The sequence below is a fragment of the Erpetoichthys calabaricus genome, chromosome 5 (assembly GCF_900747795.2).
Source record: "Erpetoichthys calabaricus chromosome 5, fErpCal1.3, whole genome shotgun sequence".
Classification (NCBI taxonomy): Eukaryota; Metazoa; Chordata; class Cladistia; order Polypteriformes; family Polypteridae; genus Erpetoichthys; species Erpetoichthys calabaricus.
In genome coordinates, this window is record NC_041398.2 from 248,127,494 (window position 1) to 248,153,906 (window position 26,413).

The 26,413-nt window shown below is 41.2% G+C and overlaps 1 protein-coding gene across 2 annotated transcripts in view; it reads left to right on the forward strand.

Annotated features, from left to right (window-relative positions):
* Positions 1 to 16,022: 16,022 nt before the first annotated feature.
* rnf150a (ring finger protein 150a) overlaps positions 16,023 to 26,413 on the forward strand; it is a 176,113-nt gene continuing 165,722 nt past the window's right edge. For both annotated transcript variants that reach the window (XR_007935101.1, XM_028802742.2), the window contains exon 1: positions 16,023 to 16,854. Coding sequence is in view for 1 of the 2 variants with exons in the window: in XM_028802742.2 (XP_028658575.1) it covers positions 16,401 to 16,854 (454 nt within the window). In the remaining variant the exon portion in view is untranslated. The remainder of the gene's footprint in view (positions 16,855 to 26,413) is intronic.

The window sequence follows — 26,413 nt, forward strand, 5'->3', positions numbered from 1 at the left end:
AGATAGATAGATAGATAGATAGATAGATAGATAGATAGATAGATAGATAGATAGATAGATGTGAAAGGCACTATATAATAGATAGATAGATAGATAGATAGATAGATAGATAGATAGATAGATAGATAGATAGATAGATAGATAGATAGATAGATAGATATGAAAGGCACTATATAATAGATAGATAGATAGATAGATAGATAGATAGATAGATAGATAGATAGATAGATAGATAGATAGATAGATAGATAGATATGAAAGGCACTATATAATAGATAGATAGATAGATAGATAGATAGATAGATAGATAGATGTGAAAGGCACTATATAATAGATAGATAGATAGATAGATAGATAGATAGATAGATAGATAGATAGATAGATAGATAGATAGATAGATGTGAAAGGCACTATATAATAGATAGATAGATAGATAGATAGATAGATAGATAGATAGATAGATAGATAGATAGATAGATAGATAGATATGAAAGGCACTATATAATAGATAGATAGATAGATAGATAGATAGATAGATAGATAGATAGATAGATAGATAGATAGATATGAAAGGCACTATATAATAGATAGATAGATAGATAGATAGATAGATAGATAGATAGATAGATAGATAGATAGATAGATAGATGTGAAAGGCACTATATAATAGATAGATAGATAGATAGATAGATAGATAGATAGATAGATAGATAGATAGATAGATAGATAGATAGATGTGAAAGGCACTATATAATAGATAGATAGATAGATAGATAGATAGATAGATAGATAGATAGATAGATAGATATGAAAGGCACTATATAATAGATAGATAGATAGATAGATAGATAGATAGATAGATAGATAGATAGATAGATAGATAGATAGATAGATAGATAGATAGATATGAAAGGCACTATATAATAGATAGATAGATAGATAGATAGATAGATAGATAGATAGATAGATAGATAGATAGATAGATGTGAAAGGCACTATATAATAGATAGATAGATAGATAGATAGATAGATAGATAGATAGATAGATAGATAGATAGATAGATAGATATGAAAGGCACTATATAATAGATAGATAGATAGATAGATAGATAGATAGATAGATAGATAGATAGATATGAAAGGCACTATATAATAGATAGATAGATAGATAGATAGATAGATAGATAGATAGATAGATAGATAGATAGATAGATAGATAGATGTGAAAGGCACTATATAATAGATAGATAGATAGATAGATAGATAGATAGATAGATAGATAGATAGATAGATAGATAGATAGATAGATAGATAGATAGATGTGAAAGGCACTATATAATAGATAGATAGATAGATAGATAGATAGATAGATAGATAGATAGATAGATAGATAGATATGAAAGGCACTATATAAACTAAAGACATAGATAGATAGATAGATAGATAGATAGATAGATAGATAGATAGATAGATAGATAGATAGATAGATAGATAGATAGATATGAAAGGCACTATATAAACTAAAGACATAGATAGATAGATAGATAGATAGATAGATAGATAGATAGATAGATAGATAGATATGAAAGGCACTATATACACTAAAGACATAGATAGATAGATAGATAGATAGATAGATAGATAGATAGATAGATAGATAGATAGATAGATAGATGTGAAAGGCACTATATAATAGATAGATAGATGTGAAAAGCACTATATAATAGATAGATAGATAGATAGATAGATAGATAGATAGATGTGAAAGGCACTATATAATAGATAGATAGATAGATAGATAGATAGATAGATAGATAGATAGATAGATAGATAGATAGATAGATGTGAAAGGCACTATATAATACATAGATAGATAGATGTGAAAGGCACTATATAATAGATAGATAGATAGATAGATAGATAGATAGATAGATAGATAGATAGATAGATAGATAGATAGATAGATGTGAAAGGCACTATATAATAGATAGATAGATAGATAGATAGATAGATAGATAGATAGATAGATAGATGTGAAAGGCACTATATAATACATAGATAGATAGATGTGAAAGGCACTATATAATAGATAGATAGATAGATAGATAGATAGATAGATAGATAGATAGATAGATAGATAGATAGATGTGAAAAGCACTATATAATAGATAGATAGATAGATAGATAGATAGATAGATAGATAGATAGATAGATAGATAGATGTGAAAAGCACTATATAATAGATAGATAGATAGATAGATAGATAGATAGATAGATAGATAGATAGATAGATAGATAGATGTGAAAGGCACTATATAATAGATAGATAGATAGATAGATAGATAGATAGATAGATAGATAGATAGATAGATAGATAGATAGATGTGAAAGGCACTATATAATAGATAGATAGATAGATAGATAGATAGATAGATAGATAGATAGATAGATAGATAGATAGATAGATAATAGGGTGGAGGGGGTGGTCTGCCCCGGGTGGCACATTTTGGGGGGCAGCATTATTGGCCAATAGGCTCAGTACAATTCATGCATAAGCAGCAGGGTTCGGAAAAATATCACTCATGAATGAAAAAAGTAAAATTCTCTTATTTTTATCCACAAATGCTTCAAAAATAATTTTCAGACTGTCCTGTGATGGCATCAGACACAGCAGTTGAAATTTATGAGGAAATATCAAAAATAAACCTAAACATTACACCAGTGGGAAGATAAACAACTAATTTACAATTTATAATTTTGTTTCATTAACAATCCTAATGTGTTCTTGCTCATCCCCACCTATCACTTGTACACTACACTGGTTCTGGTTTTCGCAGCGTAATTAAATTAAATTAATAATTAGAACATGGCTTATCAGTACAGCGTCTATACTACAGTATATTCTTGTCTAGTTGATGCTTAAAAATAATTATATGTGAAAAATTATTGCTGTTTCTCTATATATGAATAAATCTATGCAAAATTTATCTTAATTTTTCTCTATACGTTAGTTTAATTTTCTATTTAAATAGATTAACATATTCAGATATGTTGGAGGGCGGCAAACTGAAGCACCACCCCACCCTATGCCACTGAATGGATAGATAGATAGATAGATAGATAGATAGATAGATAGATAGATAGATAGATAGATAGATAGATAGATAGATAGATAGAAATGAAAAGGCACTATATAAAACAGAATGATAGATGCACAGAAATGAAAGACACTATATAAACTTATAGAGTTACTAGGGGGGCCTTTGGCACCCAGCCTCCAGTTGCTGCCAGAATATTAGTAAAATCTGTAAATGTACAAAAGAAACAAGTATTATTTATTGGAGTCAAAATTCTGAAATTCTATAAATATGTAAAAGGAAAATTAATTATTATTTAACGGGGTAAAAATAATGAAATGAGAATAAAATATTTACTCTCTTACTGATTAGAGCATTCCTGTTAAACTGAGGTCCACTATGCTCGATGAGCATGGGAAGGGTGCTAAATAAATAAAATGTATTATTATTATTATCATTAAGAGACTAAATATATGATCCATTCATTTTTAACTGACATTCTTATAGATAACAAAACTTTTTTAAAAAAATGACTCATTTAAATAACAGGAAACATCACGTGAAAATGAAAGTGGTATGCAATGGGTCATCGTAACTCGACCTTCAGCTAACTAAATCGCCTAAATACAAACATTGGTGTTATGAAGAGATAATTTTTTTTTTTTAAAGTTTGTTCCTGTGAAAGAAAGTTTACTTGATCAAAAATAAAGACCACAACATTCTTGATATTTTAGTTTATAATTTAAAAACAGAATAAGAATCTGAAAATCTAACAACATCACATTAATGTTCGGTCAATTCTGAAAAGAATGATACCAATCATATATATGTAGGTTCAAAAATAAGCCTGATTTAAATCACCCCCTGCTCGCTTTGCTCGCCAACCCCAAGCCACTTCTCATCTCTGCCACTCGTGTGGTGAAGAGGGGGGCTCCTCTTTGCTCGATCAGCTGCTGGTCTTCCCCGTGCACCCCACAGGCAATACAAAGTCCCAAACAAGCACTCAACACAACCAAAACACGCCCTTCTGGCACCACCACTCCTCCACTGAAGCTTCATCCTCTCCTCCCAACTCTGCCAACTGAGTGGTGGTGGCTGGCCCCTTTTATAGCCCACCCGGAAGTGTTCCAAGTGCTAGACCACCTGGTTCCAATTGCACTTCTGGGTGGGGCTGAAGATTTGTCCAGCTGGGTTGTGGAATCCATGCAGCACCCCCTGGTGGCCACCCCAGCTCCCAACCGGGCTGTGGAGGACTCCATCTCCCATGGAGCTCTGCAGGAGGTTGAGGCACCACCGTCGGCCAGGGAGGCTGCCACCAAGCATCCCATGGGAGGTATTGAGTTGCCTATGGTTGCTCCCCCGGAACATATGCAGCAGGGGCGTCCCGGCCGGGCATGGGACCTGGCCGCAAGCCACAATGTGAAAGTCTGTTACATTGGAGAAGCTCGTCATGGATGATCTGAAGGAGTAGAAAACTACACTGATACGCTGATCATCCAAAAAGAAGACGAGTGAGGGAGGCCGCTTAAAAGACCTCTGAAGAAGTTACACAGTCCAGAGCTTTGTGGCCATTATACTGAACGCCATGTTACACTGGACATTACCACAAACGCACCATCTCCACCATGAAGCAAAGTGGTGGCAGCATCAGGATGTGGGGATGCCAGTCTGCAGCAGGCTCTGAAAGGCTTGTGAGGGTCAAATAAATGCAGCAAAATGTGGGGAAATCCTGGAAGAAAAACCTGATGAAGTCTCCAAGAAACTTATGTCTCGTGCAGGATTTGTTTTCCAGCAAGATGAGTTAAGAGCAAGCGTAAAGCCAAAGCTACTGAGGAATAGCTTTAAAAACAACAATGTGAATATCCTGGAAGGGCTGAGTCAGAGGCCAGGGGTCTCATTTATAAAGAACATGAATGCTTTTCCTAGATGGTCTCCCATCCAAGTACTGGCCGGGCCCAAGTGCTGGCTATCTCTACTGATATGGACTGGTATGGTGATGTGTTAGGAACAAAAGGATGGAAATGAAAATGATCAACCGACAGAGAGCTGAATTCAAAGACACCCAGAAATTCAAAGGGATACATTGAGGCGGCAGGCAGGCAGGTGAGTCCATTGTGCCGAAATTTCACTGCAGCAACTCCAAATCGTACTCAGTAGTTTGTATGGCTGCCACGTGTGTGTATGCAGGCCTGACAACATCCTAATGAGACGACAGATGGTGTCCTGGGGGATCTCCCAGATCTGGACCAGGGCATCACTGAGCTCCTGGACAGGCTGAGGTGCAACCTGGTGGTAAAACATAATGTCCCACCCAGAGGTGTTCTATTGGATTGAGGTCAGGTGAGTGAGCGTGGGGGCCAGTCAATAGGATCAATTCCTTCATCCTCCAGGAACTGCCTGCATACTCTCATCACATGAGGCTGGTTATTGTTGTGCACCAGGAGGAACCCAGGACCCACTGCACCAGCATAGGGTTTGACATAGATTTCATCCCGCAACCTAATGGCAGTCAAGGTGCTGTTGTCTAGCCTGTAGAGGTCTGTGTGACCCTCTATGGATATGCCTCCCCAGACTGACCATCACTGAAACACCACCAAACATTAGAAGTACATTAGAACACTCTAGACGAGAACAGGCCATTCAGCCCAACAAAGCTCGCCAGTCCTATCCATTTATTTCTTCCAAAAAAACATCAAGTCGACTTTTGAAAGTCCCCAACGTCTTACTGTCTACCACACTACTTGGTCGCTTATTCCAAGTGTCTATTATTGTTTGTGTAAAGAAAAACTTCCTAATGTTTGTGCAAAATTTCCCCTTCACAATTTTCCAACTGTGTTCCTGTGTGAACTCATTTTAGAACAACAGTCTCAATCCACTGGACTAATTCCCTTCATAATTTTAAACACTTCAGTCAGGTCTCCTCTTAATCTACTTTTGCTTAAACTGTAAAGGCTCAGCTCTTTTAATCTTTCCTCATAACTCATCCCCTGTAGCCCTGAATCAGCCCAGTAGCTCTTCTCTGGACATTTGTTTGTGCTGTTATGTCCTTTTTGTAGCCTGGAGACCAAAACTGCACACAGTACTCAAGATGAGGCCTCACCAGTGCATCATAAAGGTTGAGCAGAACCTCCTTGGACTACACAGGCAGCATAATGTTCTCCACGGCTTCTCCAGACCCTTTCATGTCTGTCACATGTGCTCAGGGTGAACCTGCTCTCATCTGTGAAAAAAACACAGGGTGCCAGTGGTGGACCTGCCAATTCTGGTATTCTATGGCAGATGCCAATTGAGCTCCACGGTGCCCACTAGAGGATGTCGGGCCCTTCAGGCCACCCTCATGAAGTCTGTTTCCGATTGTTTGGTTAGAGACATTCACACCAGTGGCCTGCCTGCCTGCTGGAGATCATTTTGTAGGCTTTGGCAGTGCTCATCCTGTTCCTGGGTCCTGCTGATGGGTTAAGGACCTTCTATTAGGGGCCCTGTCCAGCTCTCCTAGAGTCACTGCCTGTCTGTCTCCTGGAATCTCCTCCATGTCCTTGAGACTGTGCTGGGAGACACAGCAAACCTTCTGGCAATGCCACATATTGATGTGCCATCCTCGGGAAGTTGGACTACCTGTGCCACCTCTGTAGATAGATAGATGACATTGTAGTTCCAGTAAGAACAGTACGCTGCTATGCTAACAAAAAGCCATGGATTACAAGTGACATCAAGGGCCTTTTGAACCAGAAGAAAAGGGCTTTTAAAGACGGTGATCAGCATGAGCTCAAGCGCGTGCAGAAGGAACTCCGAGTCCAGCTCAGGGTGGCGAAGGAGCAGTACAGGAGAAAGCTGGAGCAGAAGTTGCAGAATAACAGCATGAAGGAAGTGTGGGATGGGATGAACTGTAGGGTCCAGGTATGGCCTCATGCCACCAGTAGTGACACTGACTATAGCGAAATGCAAAACGAGTGACATAACAGGTGAGGAGGGAAAAATGTCAATGGCCTCCCTCCACCTGTTAAACCATTCATTCCTGTTTTGGGGGTCGTCTCATTGTTGCCCCTCTAGTGCACTGATGAACAAGCCCCTCTGCTACTTAACTGACCAGATCAATAGCCCAGACGTTTCATTGACTTGATGCTATACTCGGATTAAAAAGTGTTCCTTTAATGTTTATTGAGCAGTATATTATCTGTAGTATTATTATTATTATTATTATTATTATTAGTAGGAGTATCAAAATGGTCTTTGCTGTTGGCGATACTGTAGGCTATATCAAGTAACAAAGAGTAACAGCATGTTGATACTCTAGTCTATTACTGTTTTTATTATTAGTAACTAGGGGGCTTTGCCCCCTGCCCACTTTGCTCAACCGGGACATGCTATGTGCCAGCCACTTTGCATCTCTGCCACTCGTGTTGTGGGGGGGATGAATGCACGCTGAGGAGATGCGGTCGGATCAGCTGCTGGCTTTCTGCTGCGGCTGCCGAGCTGCGTGATCTGCATGTCGCGCTGCTCATCTGTTATGGTGTATAACATCTACAAATTATTCTCTATATTTTTATTATTATATTTTGCTCAGTCCTAACAAGATGAATTCAGATGTAGGAGGCATTATAATAAAAAGGCATCTCCTCTTCCCTTACACCTCACTTTAATAACAGTTGTTCACAGCATAGTGCTAAAATGGTTTTACAGCGTGGGAAAGGAAGACTGAGCCATGCCTCAGGATATTGATTAATTTATGAATGGACATCTGGGACAACAATTTGGTTTACAGTCTGGGAAAAGATACATTAAAGAGTCTGAGCAAAACTCATCCATCTTATTGACAGCCAGCCAATCAGGTGCATGCAACAATCATGTGTTGTGAAACCACGGCATGAAACTTTATAATAAATATGGCTCATTTGAAAGCAACATCAGAAGAAGAAGAGAAACAGCGACGACGGAAGAGCGACGTCAGAGAAGAAAACAAAGACATGTGTGACCAGTTTTCATCCAATCGTCAGTTAACAGCATTTTCATGAACATCGATTGCTAAATCAAACACCGCCCTGTGACATTCATTCTTGTCATCTGTAACTTTTTTTCGTAACCTTTTTCTAAAGACTATATATATATCCAGACTTTTCTATCACTCTTATTTTCTATTATTCTTTGTTCCAGTGGTATTATTATTATTCCTGTAATAAATACCATGCTGCTTTTAACTTTCTATGCTTTGTCTTAATGTCTATAGCAGCGGTCCTCAAACTGTGGGGCGCGCCTAGAAGTAACAAAAAAGGGGGCACGAATGTTGCCATATGTGGCGTAATTTTGCTATTCGTAGGGAAATTTCAAACTTGTAGCGGTGTATCGGCAGCAAACAATATAGGAAAAAATTTTATTAGGGTTTCAAAAAAACATTAGGGGGGTGCGATTAAAACTGTTATGAAAACTCGGGTCACAAATACTTAAAGGCTAAGAAATGCTGGCCTATAGAATGATTGAAGTAATAAGGTAGATTTCTTTGAGCACCTGGTGCAGCCGGAGGTTTGCTATACGCTCCGTGCTGTGAGGTTTATTAAGGCTGAGGGTGAGAGCTCCACCCAATAGTAGGGAACAGGATGTAAAGTAAGGCATTCTGGGCTGGTAAATGACTGATAGTCAAGTATGCTGAGCCTTTGTCTGTTTAAATGTATTCTTGTAGACCAAAAGTAATATTTAGTGCTGAGATATCTTTAAAACATTGTATGTTGTTTATGCCGATAATAAGTAAGTGCTGAGTGACAGGCCGTGTTATTCTTAAGGCACTTGTGTGGTTTAAAGTGCTAAAGGTTAATCAGTGTGTGTGTATGTCATTCATGGGGGACTGTTGTGGTTAGGGTCTGTGTGTGTGTGTGTATAGCTATGTATGTGTGTGTTCATCTTAAAGTGCAACAGTAGACCAACCCGATAACAAACTTGACGAGAACACTTACCCTTGAAGAAAAACAGGTAAAGAGTAAGTAGAGGGAAACACTACGATAATACAGCGTCAATCATTTAAAAGCCTGTACAGCAGCTGTCCTTTTGTCTCACAGGACATTAAAGTGTCTCAGAGAAAATCACGTATCGTCTCCTTCCAAGCCTTCCAAGATTTTTTTTTATAATAGAGAGATTAGGCCTTCATGCATAGAATAAACAAATCAATAGGGATATACAGTGCATCCGGAAAGTATTCCCAGTGCTTCATCACTTTCTCCACATTTTGTTATGTCACAGTCTTATTCCAAAATGGATTAAATTCATTTTTTTCCTCAGAATTCTACAGAAAACACCCCATAATGACAACATGAAAAAAGTTTACTTGAGATTTTTGCAAATTTATTAAAAATAAAAAAATTGAGAAAGCACATGTACATAAGTATTCACAGCCTTTGCCATGAAGCTCGAAATTGAGCTCAGGTGCATCCTGTTTCCCCTGATCATCCTTGAGATGTTTCTGCAGCTTCATTGGAGTCCACCTGTGGTAAATTCAGTTGACTGGACATGATTTGGAAAGGCACACACCTGTCTATATAAGGTCCCACAGTTGACAGTTCATGTCAGAGCACAAACCAAGCATGAAGTCAAAGGAATTGTCTGTAGACCTCCAAGACAGGATTGTCTTGAGGCACAAATCTGGGGAAGGTTACAGAAACATTTCTGCTGCTTTGAAGGTCCCAATGAGCACAGTGGCCTCCATCATTCGTAAGTGGAAGAAGTTCGAAACCACCAGGACTCTTCCTAGAGCTGGCTGGCCATCTAAACTGAGCGATCTGGGGAGAAGGGCCTTAGTCAGGGAGGTGACCAAGAACACGATGGTCACTCTGTCAGAGCTCCAGAGGTCCTCTGTGGAGAGAGGAGAACCTTCCAGAAGGACAACCATCTCTGCAGCAATCCAACAATCAGGCCTGTATGGTAGAGTGGCCAGACGGAAGCCACTCCTTAGTAAAAGGCACATGGCAGCCCGCCTGGAGTTTGCCAAAAGGCACCTGAAGGACTCTCAGATCATGAGAAAGAAAATTCTCTGGTCTGATGAGACAAAGATTGAACTCTTTGGCGTGAATGCCAGGCGTCACGTTTGGAGGAAACCAGGCACCGCTCATCACCAGGCCAATACCATCCCTACAGTGAAGCATGGTGGTGGAACATCATGCTGTGGGGATGTTTTTCAGCGGCAAGGACTGGGAGACCAGTCAGGATAAAGGGAAAGATGACTGCGGCAATGTACAGAGACATCCTGGATGAAAACCTGCTCTAGAGCGCTCGTGACCTCAGACTGGGGCGATGGTTCATCTTTCAGCAGGACAACGACCCTAAGCACACAGCCAAGATATCAAAGGAGTGGCTTCAGGACAACTCTGTGAATGTCCTTGAGTGGCCCAGCCAGAGCCCAGACTTGAATCTGATTGAACATCTCTGGAGAGATCTTAAAATGGCTGGGCACAGACGCTTCCCATCCAACCTGATGGAGCTTGAGAGGTTCTGCAAAGAGGAATGGGCGAAACTGGCCAAGGATAGGTGTGCCAAGCTTGTGGCATCATATTCAAAAAGACTTGAGGCTGGAATTGCTGCCAAAGGGGCATCGACAAAGTATTGAGCAAAGGCTGTGAGTACTTATGGACATGGGATTTCTCAGTTTTTTTATTTTTAATAAATTTGCAAAAACCTCAAGTAAATTTTTTTCACGTTGTCATTATGGGGTGTTGTGTGTAGAATTCCGAGGAAAAAAGTGAATTTAATCCATTTTGGAATAAGGCTGTAACATAACAAAATGTGGAAAAAGTGATGCGCTGTGAATACTTTCAGGATGCACTGTAACTGCCATTAAATGCCATTGAAGTCCAAATCTATGGATTGCGCTTCCGGATTGCAGCAAGCTTTCCAGTTATGAGTTTTTCAAAATTTCAGCCCATCACGCCATACCTGAGGTCATTAGTGGCACAGCGACGTATAAGCGGCTTGGCCCTCATCAGTGTCCTCTCAGACCTCACACAGATGCCATCGTGTGATGATCTCATGGAGCCTTCAGAGGATGTAGACATGTGCTGTTGTGATACACACCAAAGAGACCGAGGAAACCCCTAAACGTTCACTTTCAAGTTTTAATTGCTTTGAAAAATAGGTATTCATATTTGAAGTTGAAAAGTTATAGTTAAGTGTTTATTTATACATTTTGTGCTCGGATTAAAGCTGTCATATGAAATATTAAATTAAGCGATTCAGAGAGGGGCAGGATGGTGGGGGCCCAAGAAGATTCTGCATTTGGGCCCCAGTTTGGCTGAGGATGGCAGTGAATGTTGTACAACAATAAAATGTTAACACTTCCAAGGGGCTGAACTGCCGTATATTGCGTGCTATTCATGTGTTGTTGTTTTTTTTTGTGTTTTTGTCAGCTGTCCCATGGAGACACACATGTCAGAGTTTCATTGCACAATGCAGACGACACACAGTGGTAGCTGACTTGATCCATTAGGCTGAAAAGTCAAGACGGAGGTAAAGAATTTAGGGCTAATTGACTCTGACCTGAATTTTAAATCACATATTAATCAGATTACCAGGGAAGCATTTTTTCACATAAGGAATTGTGACACTAGGGGTCGCTGTTGCCCCGTAAAACCCACAGACAACACGTCCAAACGCCAGGTAAAAGTCCCAGTAATATTTTAAATTATTTCAATAATGTGCACAAAGCACCTCCACCTCCACAATACTCAATAATAATACAATAAATCAATCCTCCACTCCCAGCAGCTCCGTCACACTTCCTCCCAACTCCGGCTCTCTTTGCTGGGTTTCCCCACAGTCCTTTATATAGTCCGTGACCCGGAAGTGCTTCTGTCCTTCAGTCCATGTGATTCCATAGCACTTCCGGGTCAGATGGAAACTCTTATTTGTCTTCAGCCCGGAAGTACTTCAGTTCTTCTGTCCCCATGACTAGGGAGTACTTCTGGGCTATAGGGAAAATAGCCATCCCTGCACCTCCCTGGCAGAACCTACGGTATCCAGCAGGGCTGTGAAGCCGAACTCCATTTTCCAATGATGCCCTTCGGAAATTCAGGGCACCTCCATGTTGCAGGGAGGACTCCATCTAGTGGCCTGGATGTACTGGTTGGGATAAACTGCCGGCCATCTCTCACAGAATATAGCAAAAGTTAGAGCCCTTATAACTTGGCAAGATGCTGAAAAATGAGTCCACGCTTTTGTTTTTACTCAACGAGACTACTGTAATGCACTCCTCTCAGGACCACCCAAAAAAAGACATCAATCGATTATAACGAGTGCAGAATGCAGCTGCCAGAATCTTAACTCGGAAACGAAAATCCGAGCACATCACGCCAATCTTAGCGTCACTACACTGGTTACCCGTGTCATTTAGAATTGACTTTAAAATAATGCTGATGGTTTACAAAGCCTTCAATCATCTCTTTCAGAATGTCTGTCACCTTACACTCCAAATTGTAACCTCAGGTCTTCAAATGAGGGTCTGCTTAGAATTCCGAGAGCTAAACTTAAAAGAAGTGGTGAGGCGGGCGGCCATCTGCTGTTAGGCACCTTGAATCTGGAATACGAGTTTACTGTTAGAAATTCGCCAGGCTGATACAGTGGAGCACTTTATAAAACTGCTAAAAACCCGTTATGTTGACATGGCTTTGTCACAGCTACATTTTAGTGTAACCCTGATAAATCATATATGGCTCCAAAATCCAAAAATTGTGAATTTCCCCTTGGCTATCTATCCATCATCTATCTATCTAAAATCCGTACTAATCTTTACTTTTCTCTGTTGTTCTTTTTCTATTTTTTCTGTCGCCACCGTCACCTGATCAAGGCACCATGCCGTCCCTGTCTTGATGGACTGAAGGCCAGATGTCCACATGACCATCATCATCATCATCATCAAATTCTTTCATGTGTAGCCTGAAAACCATGAGGACTGATTGAGATCACTGATGTCAGGTAGAATACCCAGTGGGGGCCGGGTGGTCTCCTGGCCTTGGAACCCCTGCAGATTTTTTTTTTCCAGTCTATCTGGACTTTTTTTTTTTTTTTGTCCATCCTCCTGGCCATCGAACCTTACTTTATTCGTTGTGATTTAGTATGGCCTAATCTTATTTTTGTTTTTTTATAAACTTTTCTTTCTTTGAGCTGCAGCATTTGTATGAAAATCCATCCATCCACTTTCCAACCCGCTGAATCTGAACACAGGGTCACGGGGGTCTGCTGGAGCCAATCCCAGCCAACACTGGGCACAAGGCAGGAACCAATCCCGGGCAGGGTGCCAACTCACCACAGGACACACACAAACACACCCACACACCAAGCACACACTAGGGCCAATTTAGAATCGCCACTCCACCTAACCTGCATGTCTTTGGACTGTGGGAGGAAACCCACGCAGACACGGGGAGAACATGCAAACTCCACACAGGGAGGACCCGGGAAGCGAACCACAGGTCCCCAGGTCTCCCAACTGTGAGGCAGCAGTGCTACCCACTGCGCCATCGTGCCGTCCTTGTATGAAAATATGCTATATAAATAAATGTGGTTGGTTAGCGTTAAAATACGCAAGGTTTAATTGTTGTATTGTATTGACCCCCTTTTTCTTTTTGACACCCACTGCACGCCCAACCTAACCTGGAAAGGGGTCTCTCTTTGAACTGCCTTTCCTGAGGTTTCTTCCATTTTTTCCCTGTCTTCTTAGAGAGTCAAAGCTGGGGGGCTGTCAAGAGGCAGGGTCTGTTAAAGCTCATTGTGCGATTTTGGACTCTACAAAAATAAATTGTATTGTATTGTAAATTGTTAATCATTTAGTTAAAGCGGTGATTCGCAATGTGTGGTGCACGCCCCACTGGGAGCAATTCGAGAATTTAGGTACGTTAACCAATTTATAAAATGAAAAAAACAGAAATTCACTGTTAAAAATAATAGAAAAAAATAAACAAATAATTTTTATTTTTTACAAAAAATATAAACATAGAAGGGATGGTGAGGAACCCTTTAATTTATGATTTTTACAACCAGCTTGAGTTTTTCTATTTAGAAATCATTTTTTACCATTAAAATAATATGAATTGTAACAATGATTTGCAATATAACAAAAATATAAAATGATCAAAATATTACAGAAAAAGCTGTCATTAAAGTTACTTTATAGTTATGAATATCGCATCTCTTATTGCAGCGTTCCTCAACCTTTAAGTATTTGCGACCCAAGTTTTCATAACAGTTTTAATCACGCCCCCACCTAACATTTTTTGAAACCCTAATAAAATTTATTCCTATATTTTCTGCTGCCGATACACCGCTACAAGTTTAAAATTTTCCTACGAATAGTGAAATTACGCCACATATGGCAACATTCGCGCCCCCTTGTTTGTTACTTCGCCCCACAGTTTGAGGACCGCTGTCTTATTGTCCATCCATCCATTATCCAATCTGCTATATCCTAACACAGGGTCACGGGGGTCTGCTGGAGCCAATCCCAGCCAGCATAGGTTCGCAAGGTAGGAAACAAACCCCGGGCAGGGTGCCAGCCCACCGCAGGGCACACATACACCCACACACACTAGGGACAATTTAGAATCACCAATGCACCCAACCTGCATGTCTTTGGACTGTGTGAGGAAACCATTACTTCATATTATATTATTATTTTTTTTAACAATTTCTTAGTGATTTCTTCTGCGGTGGGTTGGCACCCTGCCCAGGATTGGTTCCTGCCTTGTGCCCTGTGTTGGCTTGGATTGGCTCCAGCAGACCCCCGTGACCCTGTGTTCGGATTCAGTGGGTTGGAAAATGGATAGATGGATAGTGATTTCTTTGTCAGTACTTCAACTCTCCTTTCCCTCTTTTGTCACCATGTTCTTTGGAAGCTTGTTTAGACCAAATTAATGACATTATGGGCTTCCTGCACGTGAGTAGGAGTTCACTTTTTGAATAGGTAATAATAAGAATAAGGTAAATGGTGGGGCATGGCCAATAAAAGGTTGGGAACCACTGAGTTAAAGTAAAGTCCCCAATTGTGAACCTGTTGACATAACTGGGTTAAGCAATTTTAACAGGCCCGGCCTTAGGCATAGGCGAAGTAGGCGACCGCCTAGGGCCCTGGATCGACGGCGGCCAGGCCCCCAGCCCGCCCCTCCCCTCGCATGTTTAACAGTTCAAACTGGCTAAATTGTAGCAGCTAACTACTCCGGGCGAAAAAGGGACGCAGGGTGATGACCTCGTAACGTTACAAGAAAACATCTCCTTGGTCTAATTTTCACGCATTTCGCAGAGCTTCCAGGGGGGCTCCACCCCCTTCAGGGGGCCCCTGGACCCCCCTTTCGCCTAGGGCCCCATAATACCTAAGACTGGGCCTGATTTTAACATTTTTTTTTGTTTACTGTACGTCAATTTAATATAGAATGTTTAGTAGGTAGAACTAATTTTGGGTCTTGTTCAAAAAGCGGACTCCATCTCCTTCTAGTTGTTTGTTTTAGACTGGCCTACCCCTACTACAAACCCTGAATTTAAGGTTCGTAGGGGTAAGGCCAGCTACACCAGGGTCCCTAATCTTAAAATAGCGTAAGGGTGCCTAATCTTAAAAACAAGTGGCGTCCGCTTTTTTGAACAAGAGCCCTAATTTTTATAAAGGGTGGGCTCAGGTATAAAATAATAATTACAAACCTGTTGGATTAATTAAATCCAAAGATTAATTTGTTTTGAATGTGGGAGCGATTCTGAGTTTTAAGAGATTAACCCATGTCAGCAGTTTGGATTCGTGAATTGCATTTTCGACGCTCCGTTCAGTTTTCTGTTTTCGTTTTTTTTTTTTTTTAAGCCGTGCACTTTTCTGGCACGTAGCTTGTCTGTCGTATGTCACGAACTCGAGACTGGCGTTGGATTTTTGGAAGCAGGCTGCCCCCCTTTTAGAGCAGCAATGACGGGCGACGAGCCCCCCGCGTTCAGTTCGCTGACTCGCCAGCAGATGTCGCTGCGGCGGCGCTCACATCACAAGTCTATCCAGCGTGGAGACGCGGGCAGAGAGAAAACAAGGGAGTCAGTCGACAAGTCAGTCTGGGAGACACTGACAGCCAGCGACATCGACATCACAAGGCTCCTCCTGCCGTCGCAGCAGTAGCGGTGGCGGCCAGACTGATACGTACCTTTTAATCGCAAGAGACCCAGCAGCGGCGCCGAAGCCAAGGATCTGCAGACAGTTGCTTGCAGACAGCCGTCTGCAAGAAGACCAGAGCCGCGGCCGAAGGAGGCGGGCGGGCAGGCAGGCAGGCAAGCGGGAGACGGCGGCTACATAACGGAAACGAATCTCGGAGCTGCGCTCGAACCGACATGGCCATGTCGCTGAACCAAGCCTGCCGCAGCCTGGCGCTCTCAACATGGCTGCTTTCCTTTTGTTTCGTGCAGTTCCTCTGCTTGGACTTCACGGTTGCCGAGAAGGAAGAATGGTACACGGCCTTTGTAAATATCACCTACATGGACCCCAACACATCCGAAGTGAGGAGCGAAAGGACGGAGTGTGGCCGCTACGGGGAGCACTCTCTCAAGCAGGACGCCCGGGGGGTTGTGGCCATGCCCGCGTCTCCCCACGACAGGTTGGCTTGCGACCCCAACACTAAATTTAGCGTCCCGGCCAGTGCCAGGAGCTGGATCGCGCTCATCCCCAAAGGAAACTGCACTTACAGGGACAAGATCCGACACGCCGCCGCGCACAACGCCTCTGCCGTGGTCATCTTCAACGTGGGCTCCGGCGTGGCCAACGAGACCATCACGATGCCCCACGCAGGTGAGTCCCGCGCCTGCCAGGTGCCCGCCAACGGGAAGACCCGCCCCTTTACCGAGACGCGTCGCGTCGGTTGTGGCGTCCTCGGAGCAACAGTTGGCAAGGAAAAGTGTGCATAAAAGTCTCGAGTTTTACTGGAGGGAGAGTGTGAAAGGTGTGCGATCGATTAAAGGGCAGACAAAGTAAACTTTAAGGGCTTCCTGGTCGAGTCGGGAAAGACGATTAGAGAAGACGGCAGTTTGCAGCCAATCAACAGAAAATCCGCAGCCACTGCGTCACCTGTGGGATTCCATCTGGACCTTTCCAGCTTTGGACCCAAGGTGGAGAACGTCAAGCCAGTAGTTTCCAGATGTGTTCCTTCCTTTTGCTGTCTTTTATCCATCCATCCATCCCGGGCTGTCTTAACGGATCCTTAGGGACTCAGGGGTTTCTGATGCCTATGCGTGTTTCTGTTTTGCTTTTATTAACGGGGGTCCCAGCACAATATTTTGCCCAGGGGGCCTATGATGCTGGCCCTGCTTCCATCCGTTGTGCATACCAACTGATAGCAGATCAGATTAGGGTTCTTTGGATGTTGTTGATCCCGACATCATTGGGCATAAGACAGCGGGCAACGTTGGCACCCAGCTGCCGCCTTTTCAGGACTCCGTGCTTTAGACAGAAAAACAAGACAGTTAAAGACCTCGGTCATCCTGCACGGTCACTTTTCTCTCTCCTTCCTTCTGCCAAATGGTACAGGACCCCTGGCACTCACACCTGGACTCCTGGACAGTTTCTATGCACAAATTGTTGGGTTGCTTAACAGTTGGAAGAATTTAAATATTGTGTGTGTGTGTGTGTGTATTTGTGTTTTTTATATATACAGTATCCATCCATCCATTTTCCAACCTGCTGAATCCAAACACAGGGTTACAGGGGTCTGCTGGAGCCAATCCCAGCCAACACAGGGCGCAAGGCAGGAAACAAACCCCGGGCAGGGTGCCAGCCTACCACAGGGCACACACACACACACACACCAAGCACACATTAGGGCCAATTTAGAATCGCCAATCCACCTAACCTGCATGTCTTTGGACTGTGGGAGGAAACCCACGCAGACACGGGGAGAACATGCCAACACCACTCAGGGAGGAGCGAACCCGGGCCTCCTAACTGCGAGGCAGCAGCGCTACCCACTGCGTATATACAGTATATGGCATCTTAATAATACATTATATTTCCATAGTGCCTTTTCTACTCTTCAAGACGCTTGATAAAACAGTTAATTTGTATCAAAAACATAAAAATTTCTGGGTGATTCCAAACCTTTTAAAGCGAGTGTATACTGTGGAAGATGACCCGGACACGTTTAAATCACCCAACACACGTTTATTATCCATCCATCCATCCATCCATCTTCCAACCCGCTGAATCCGAACACAGGGTCACGGGGGTCTGCTGGAGCCAATCCCAGCCAACACAGGGCACAAGGCAGGAACCAATCCCGGGCAGGGTGCCAACCCTCCGCAGACGTTTATTATAAGTCTCCATATTTACAGTGCACACTCTAACCCCAAAGTCCCGGCCCTTAAACAATGCCTCTTCTTCCTTCAGGCCGCCTCCTTGCCTCCTCCAAGATCTTGTCCGTCCTTCTCTTCCAACTCCAGCCCCCGAATGGAGGGAGGCGGCCCCTTTTATAATCACCTGGATGTACTCCAGGTGTCCCCCGATCCTCTCTCCCCGGCACTTCCATGTGTGGCGTGAGTGCTGAAGTCCAGGGCTCCCAAGGCATTGGCGGTGACCACAGGCCCCTACAGGGTATACCCGTGGTCCCCATAGCCACCAGGGCCGGTCACCCCCACGTGGTCTGGAGGAGGCGTGAGTGGTCCTCCGGGGCGTCCCGGCTGGGTGGTCACCCTCCCAGCCACCTGTGACAATACACAAGGATAAATCACAGATAAATCACTGTGAGAGGTGGTGCAGTGGTAGTGCCGCTGCTTTGCAGTAAGGAGACTGTAGAAGATTATGGGTTCACTTCCCGGTTCCTCCCTGTGTGGATAGCGCTTTGAGTACTGAGAAAAGCGCTATATAAATGTAATGAATTATTATTATTATAAATATTAGCACAGCTTTTACAGGTCCCATAGCAAATGGCATATAACAGAGACATATGCATTACATTTGTCATTCCAACAGATGGCGCATAACAAATATTACACTGGTAGTGCTGCTGCTTTGCAGTAAGGTGACTGTAGAAGATTGTGGGTTCGCTTCCCGGTTCCTCCCTGTGTGGATAGCGCTTTGAGTACTGAGAAAAGCGCTATATAAATGTAATGAATTATTATTATTATTATTAAATCAAAAAGTAAAGGCAGTTTGAAAATTACGCAGTAACCGGAACGGATCAGAGCTGACGCCATACAAGACGTTCCCGATGGCTGATGGGGAGTTTGAACACGCACAGCACAGAGCTCTGCTGTTAGTCTTATCAAATGAACATGGACGAGATTTCATTGGGCAGAGGGAGTAAAACCTGCTGAAATTCACCGAAGGATGTTGGCTCAGTATGGAAGTGACAACGAAGGGACAGAGAGGTTTTAAAACGGGAAGACAAAGCTCAATCTGGTCGATGTTCAGCATCGTTGCACACAAAGCCCACATCAGCATCCGAGAATAACCCATGGATTACGTTGTCCGCTGTTGCCGCACATTCGGATATCGGCTATGGATCCGATAACTTGGGGTACCATAAAGTTTGGGTACCCCAACAGCTGACTGATCCGCACAAGCCAACATCTTTTGCTGGATTTCCACAGGTTTCACTCCCTCTTTCCCAAAGAAATCTCACAATTACACATCGTTCTAGAATGGAGCAATCCTGCAGCGGATCGGCCGCGTTCATTTGACCTTGGCTTCCACTGGACTGAATGGCAGGGCGCTGTGCTGTGTGTGTTCCAACTACCCATAAGCCATTGCCAGCGTGTTGCATTGCATCAGCTTCGATCCGTTCCAGTCACCGTGTCATTTTCAAATTGCCTTTACTTTTTGATTTTTGTTCTGTATACACTAATATTCAAAAGTTTGGAATCGCCCAGAAATGTTTGTAGTTTTGATAGAAATCAACTTTTTTTTTTTTTTGATCAAGATACGATTAAATTGATTTCAAATTATAGCCAAGGCATTCCTAATGTTGCTAATGGCTATTACTACTTGAAATGACTGATTTTTAAAATTTATTCTTCACATTTGACTGCAAAGCCCCATTTCCAGCAGCCATTCCTTCAGTGTCCTAATGGTAAACTCCCTGAGCTTATCCTTAATTAGTCATCTGTTCAGGCTAATTGGGGTTTGTAACTGCATTGGCACCGTTGAAACCTGTGATTCTGCTCAATGAACAATAATACATGACGATTCTTTACATTTACATTGTGCTTTTCTAGCTACTCGGAGCACTTTACATAGCGAGTGGGGAGCCACTTCAACCAACACAAATGGGTAGCATCCACCTGGATGGGGTGACGGCAGCCATTTTGCACCAGTAAGCTCACCACACATTAGCTGTTAAGTGGTGAGAGGTAGTTAGCCAATTAGATACTGGGGATGATTAGGGGCCAGAATGACTAGGCCGTGGTGGGCAGTTTAGCCAGGACATTGGCATACACTGTATTCTTTATGAGTGATGCCCAGGCATCTTTAATGACCGCAGAGAGTCAGGACCTCAATTTTATGTCTCGGTGCCATTTTTAACAGCACGGTGTCCCTGTCACTGCACTAGGGATCCACATTCAGAACACAGGGTAAGCGCCCCCTGCTGACCTCACCAACATATCTCCCAGCAGCAACCCAAACGTTTCTTAGATGCTCTCCCATCCCAGTACTGGTTGGGCCCAAACATGCTTCGCTTCAGGTGGATGACCTCTTCTGAATTGCATGATGGAGTGGCTACTGGACAAATAAATAAATCAAGTACATTGTTTTTTCCTTCAAGAATTTACTTTCACTCGCTGCCTCATATATTAAGTGCCTTTGGAGCGAGATAATCCATGTTGTTCACCGCACCTGATTGGTGTATACTCAAGTTTATTTTGCAATGTCAGCATAATATATATTTATTTATTCACTAGCTGTGCTACCATTCAAAGATAATCTGAAATCTAATTATCCAACCTAGACCTCAGTGTTGCAGTGCACTCTTTAATGCATACATCTCTGTTATAGGCTATTTGGTATGGGATTCATAAAAGCAGTATTTATGTTTGTAATGTGCCTTCTGTTGGAATGCCAAATGCAATGCATTTTATTACTCCAAATGTTTGTGATGCTCCATCTGTTGAAATGCCAAATACAATGCATTTTATTACTGCAAATGTTTGTGATGTGCCATCTGTTGGAATGCCAAAGGCAGTGCATTTTATTACTCCAAATGTTTGTGATGTGCCATCTGTTGGAATGCCAAAGGCAATGCATTTTATTACTCCAAATGTTTGTGATGTGCCATCTGTTGGAATGCCAAATGCAATGCATTTTATTACTCCCAAATGTTTGTGATGCACCATCTGTTGGAATGCCAAATGCAATGCATTTTATTACTCCAAATGTTTGTGATGCTCCATCTGTTGAAATGCCAAATACAATGCATTTTATTACTCCAAATGTTTGTGATGCGCCATCTGTTGGAATGCCAAAGGCAGTGCATTTTATTACTCCAAATGTTTGTGATGTGCCATCTGTTGGAATGCCAAAGGCAATGCATTTTATTACTCCAAATGTTTGTGATGCGCCATCTGTTGGAATGCCAAATGCAATGCATTTTATTACTCCCAAATGTTTGTAGTGCACCATCTGTTGGAATGCCAAATGCAATGCATTTTATTACTCTCAAATGTTTGTGGTGCACCATCTTTTAAAACAGGGGTGTCGAACTCTGGGCCTGGGGGGCCGCAGTGGCTACAGGTTTTCATTCTAACCCTTTTCCTAATCAGTGAGTAGTTTTCACTGCTAATTAACTCCTTTTCCCTTCATTTCAGTAGACCTGCTTTTAAGGAGTCAGTGCTCTGAATTGATTCCTTTCTTCATTAAATGGCAGCCAAACAGAAATGAGACGTGAAACGAGTCAAAAGATAACCAGCTAAACTGGGATTTCAAACTCCAACCAATTTCACTCTAAACAGTTTCTTAATGAGAAGCTGATTCTTGCTGTTAATTAAGCCCATTGTTTAATTCAATGGCTTGTTGCTGCTCTCATTCTGCCACAGCAGACATTTCCAAATCTGTTGATTTTTCTGTTTTTTTCTAAGAACATTTTCAATATTTTGGTGACCTGAGAGATCAACCTTACTGAGACCTTCACCTTTATTTATTTTCAGATATTGTGTGATAGGCACAGGTGAGCTGGTCATATGGTGGCTTGTTTGATGTCTCATTATTGTTTGGCTACTAATTAAGGAAAAAGAGACAATTAAGGAGCCTGAGTCAAGTTAATTAAAACTAAAGCAAAAGAAGTTCATTAGCAGTAAAAATGGCTCACTAATGAAGAAGATGGTTAGAATGAAAACATGCAGCCACTGCGGCCCTCGAGGACCAGAGTTCGACACCCGTGTTTTAGAATGTCGGAGAGACAGCAACTGGACAAACACACAGACTGACTGACAGGCAGGCAGGCACATGGACACATTTCTCTTTATTGAGCTGGATTTCTTTACTGATTTTTTGATTGTATTATCTGACCATGTGAGTTTGTATCTTTGTTTTTTTTATGTTTGTCCGGCTCTTTTCATCTATAGGGGTAAACGTTGAACATTATTCAAGTTATTGTCTGTTTTTTACTTTCATTTTTTATTACTCTTTAATTTAATATTTTTTGCTGCTGGAGAATGTGAATTTCCCCTTGGGATTAATAAAGTATCTATCTATCTATCTATCTATCTATCTATCTATCTATCTATCTATCTATCTATCTATCTATCTATCTATCTATCTATCTATCTATCTAAAAATATGTAGACATGAGCCTTTTGAATCCTAACTCTTACATCTTTAATGCTTAGTGAAATACAATACTTGCTTTCTCATGTGTTTATAGTACTAGTAGTACATAGAGATTATCAATTGTACCGGAGATGATTTAGGGGTGTCATGTTAAAGGTGGTGAATATGTATGTGAGCAATTATTTTGTGTTTTGTATTGATAATTAGGGGGCTCTGCCCCCCGCTCGCTTCGCTCGCCAATACCCAGGCCGGCACTATGCGCAAGCCACTCTTCAGCGTATGGGGATGCGAATGAACAATTTAAATAGATTGTTATTTTCATGGGAATTGTTACTTATGCATAATAGAACTAACTGTTTTACATTAGAGCAAGTAATTAACCACAGTAAAAAAGAGTAAAACATAATAAAATTATGTTTCATGTTGCGTTCGTGTTTCTCGTTGCATTATACAATTTTGTTCTGTTTGGCTTGAAATTAGCATGCAAATATTTTTTAAACTTACACTTCTACCGTAAAACTTTAGTAAAAGCAGTTTTTTGAATGAACTTTTGGTCAATATTCACATTGAATTTTGATTCCGTGTTTGGACTTACATCGTGACAACGTAACGTATAACTGTCCATGATTGAATTTCATTTCTTTCTCTCTAATAAATAAACCGACTTTATCGAATGTTTGTCTCTGTGATTTGCTAATTGTCTTTGCAAAATCTATTCTAACGGGAAATGGTTTAACATGTCAATATGAAAGGCATATCAAGATCTCCTTTGTTGTGTAATGTTATCCGGGAGAGATGTACTACATTACCTTTCTTGGATACATCCTTCTTTCTACAGTAATTCAGGTGGTGGAAGACCCTACGGTGTTAACGGTTGTAGATATTCTTCATGATATTGTTAAGTTGACATTTTCATCTTCCTCATCATCACCACCACCAACTGTTTCAGCAGAGTCTATTGATACGCATTTAACCAATTTGCCGTGTAACCAATCGACAATTTTCGCGTTAATTTGTTTCTTGGTGCTAGGATTGCCCGTGTACTCATATCTTCTGTTGATAACCCTTCAGGGTGAAATTCTTCAATAAGATTTGGACATAATACGTCTTCTTGTACTAGGAACTTAAAGTGAGGAAAACGTAAAAATGTATAAGAGCTGAGAGCGTAGGAAGTGAGTCTCAAAAAAAAAGTCTCATCTCATCTCAGATTGTTTTTTATATAATAGAGAGATTTCATTTAGAACATTCTGCAGAGATCAGTTTTCAGTTCTGACAATTAAGAATGTGTTTTTTTTTTCTGCTGATCTGTGGCATAAAAGTCAAATGAAATCTGCTGGGATTCAATGTTGCATAACAATAAAATGAGCAAACCTCAAAGGGGATGGATCATTTCATTGATTAGAGCTAACACTGTTATCAAGTGGTCGCTATTTTTGCCTATTGTATACAATCTATCTAGCGTCTTTCACATCTGTCTCCACTCTCACTGTCCGCTTGCCTGTGTGCTGCATGTCTATTAATATATGATTTAATGTATTTCTTTTTGACATAATTCTCCGAGTTGAAAAATACATATACATTATATATAAAACGAAACTACTATATAGCTAATACTGTTATGCATCTGTCTAGTGCCTTCTCTGTCTGCCTATTATATAAGTGCCTTCCCTATTTATCTGTTTATCTAGTGCCTTTCACATGTGAATGTACTCTCACTGCCTGTTTGCCTTTCTGCAGCACCTGCCATATAGTATCTATCTATCTATCTATCTATCTATCTATCTATCTATCTATCTATCTATCTATCTATCTATCTATCTATCTATCTATCTATCTATCTATCTATCTATCTATGTCTTTAGTTTATATAATGCCTTTTCTATCTATCTATCTATCTCTTTAGTTTATATAGTGCCTTTCTATCTATCTATCTATCTATCTATCTATCTATCTATCTATCTATCTATCTATCTATCTATCTATCTATCTATCTATCTATCTATCTATCTATCTATCTATCTATCTATCTATCTATCTATCTATCTATGTCTTTAGTTTATATAATGCCTTTTCTATCTATCTATCTATCTCTTTAGTTTATATAGTGCCTTTCTATCTATCTATCTATCTATCTATCTATCTATCTATCTATCTATCTATCTATCTATCTATCTATCTATCTATCTATCTATCTATCTATCTATCTATCTATCTATGTCTTTAGTTTATATAATGACTGTTCCATCCATCCATCCATCCATCCATCCATCCATCCATCCATCCATCCATCCATCCATCCATCCCTCTAGCTGTTTTTTGTCTCCTGACAGTTTTATATCTTCTATTATACAGTGCCTTCCCAGTTTGTCTATCTAGTAACTTCTCTGTCTGACAGTGTATGTCTTACAGAACTTAAAAATAAGAACAGTTATAAGGACACTTGTTCATGTTAATTGCAGTCTCAATTTTTAATTTCTTTTAAAAAGAGCATCCTACATCTATTATACAGTGACTGTGTTAACTGTGTCAACTATCCGCGACTGGCCAGTCAAGGTAAAGTGAGACTTGTTGGCGGTGCACATGCTGCCTTGCTCTATCAGGTGTGCTATTTGGAGGGTAAGTGAATATGCAGTATTGTACTGTCAGTGTACAGTCCGTAGATCTCGTCACTGTAAGTACTTTGCACTGTTCAAACACACACGTTACCTACTGTAGGTTTTGGCTTCAAAAGCTTTGTTGTGAAAAACTGAGATTTGGAACTTTGTGTTATTGTTGCATCTTTATTTTGTAAAGAAGTGATTTATTTTTACTCATTTTTTATTTTATTATTTGGAAATAGCAGTATATGCACATTATTTTATATTTTTGTCTGTCTTATTACAACATTTCTAAAAAAATGAATCATTTATTATGATCAAACAGTTACTCAGTACTTGTAGTCTTTTCACCAAGTACATTTTTACTCTTACTTGAGTAATTTTTTGGATGACTACTTTTTACTTCTACTTGAGTCATATTATTTTGAAGTAACGCTACTCTTACTTGAGTACAATTTTTGGCTACTCTACCCACCTCTGCCAATTTATGAAAAAGTCAATTTCAGCTTTCTGTCTTCTTGGGTGAGTCTTTCTCTACAAGCTATGTATGCACACTTGGATTCAGGCAGTGTAGCTCATTCTTCCTCTGAAGATCTGTTAGATTGGGCGGGATGTGTCTGGTGGAAAACGAGTGAGACTACAAGAGCAGGGCCTACATGTGGAGCACTGCCAGGTTTAAATGTCTTACTCAGGGTTACATAGTGAGCCAGAGTTGGGAAACGATCCAGCAACGCCATACTGTTTAGGCCACAGCACATTGTCTGTCAATTCAAATGTTAGTAGGAATTTGAACGAGCATCTCGGGCCTCTATTTATAACCCTGTTATCTATTTTTGTAGCTCATTCTATTTTTTAAAACTGCTTATTGTTATGCTAGGCTGTGGGGGAGCTGAACTTCAGGCAGCGCTGGGTCAAAGGCAAGAACCAACTGTGGCCAGAGTGGCAGTCTGTGGCACACACACACACACACACACACGTACAATCGCACTTCAGGGCAA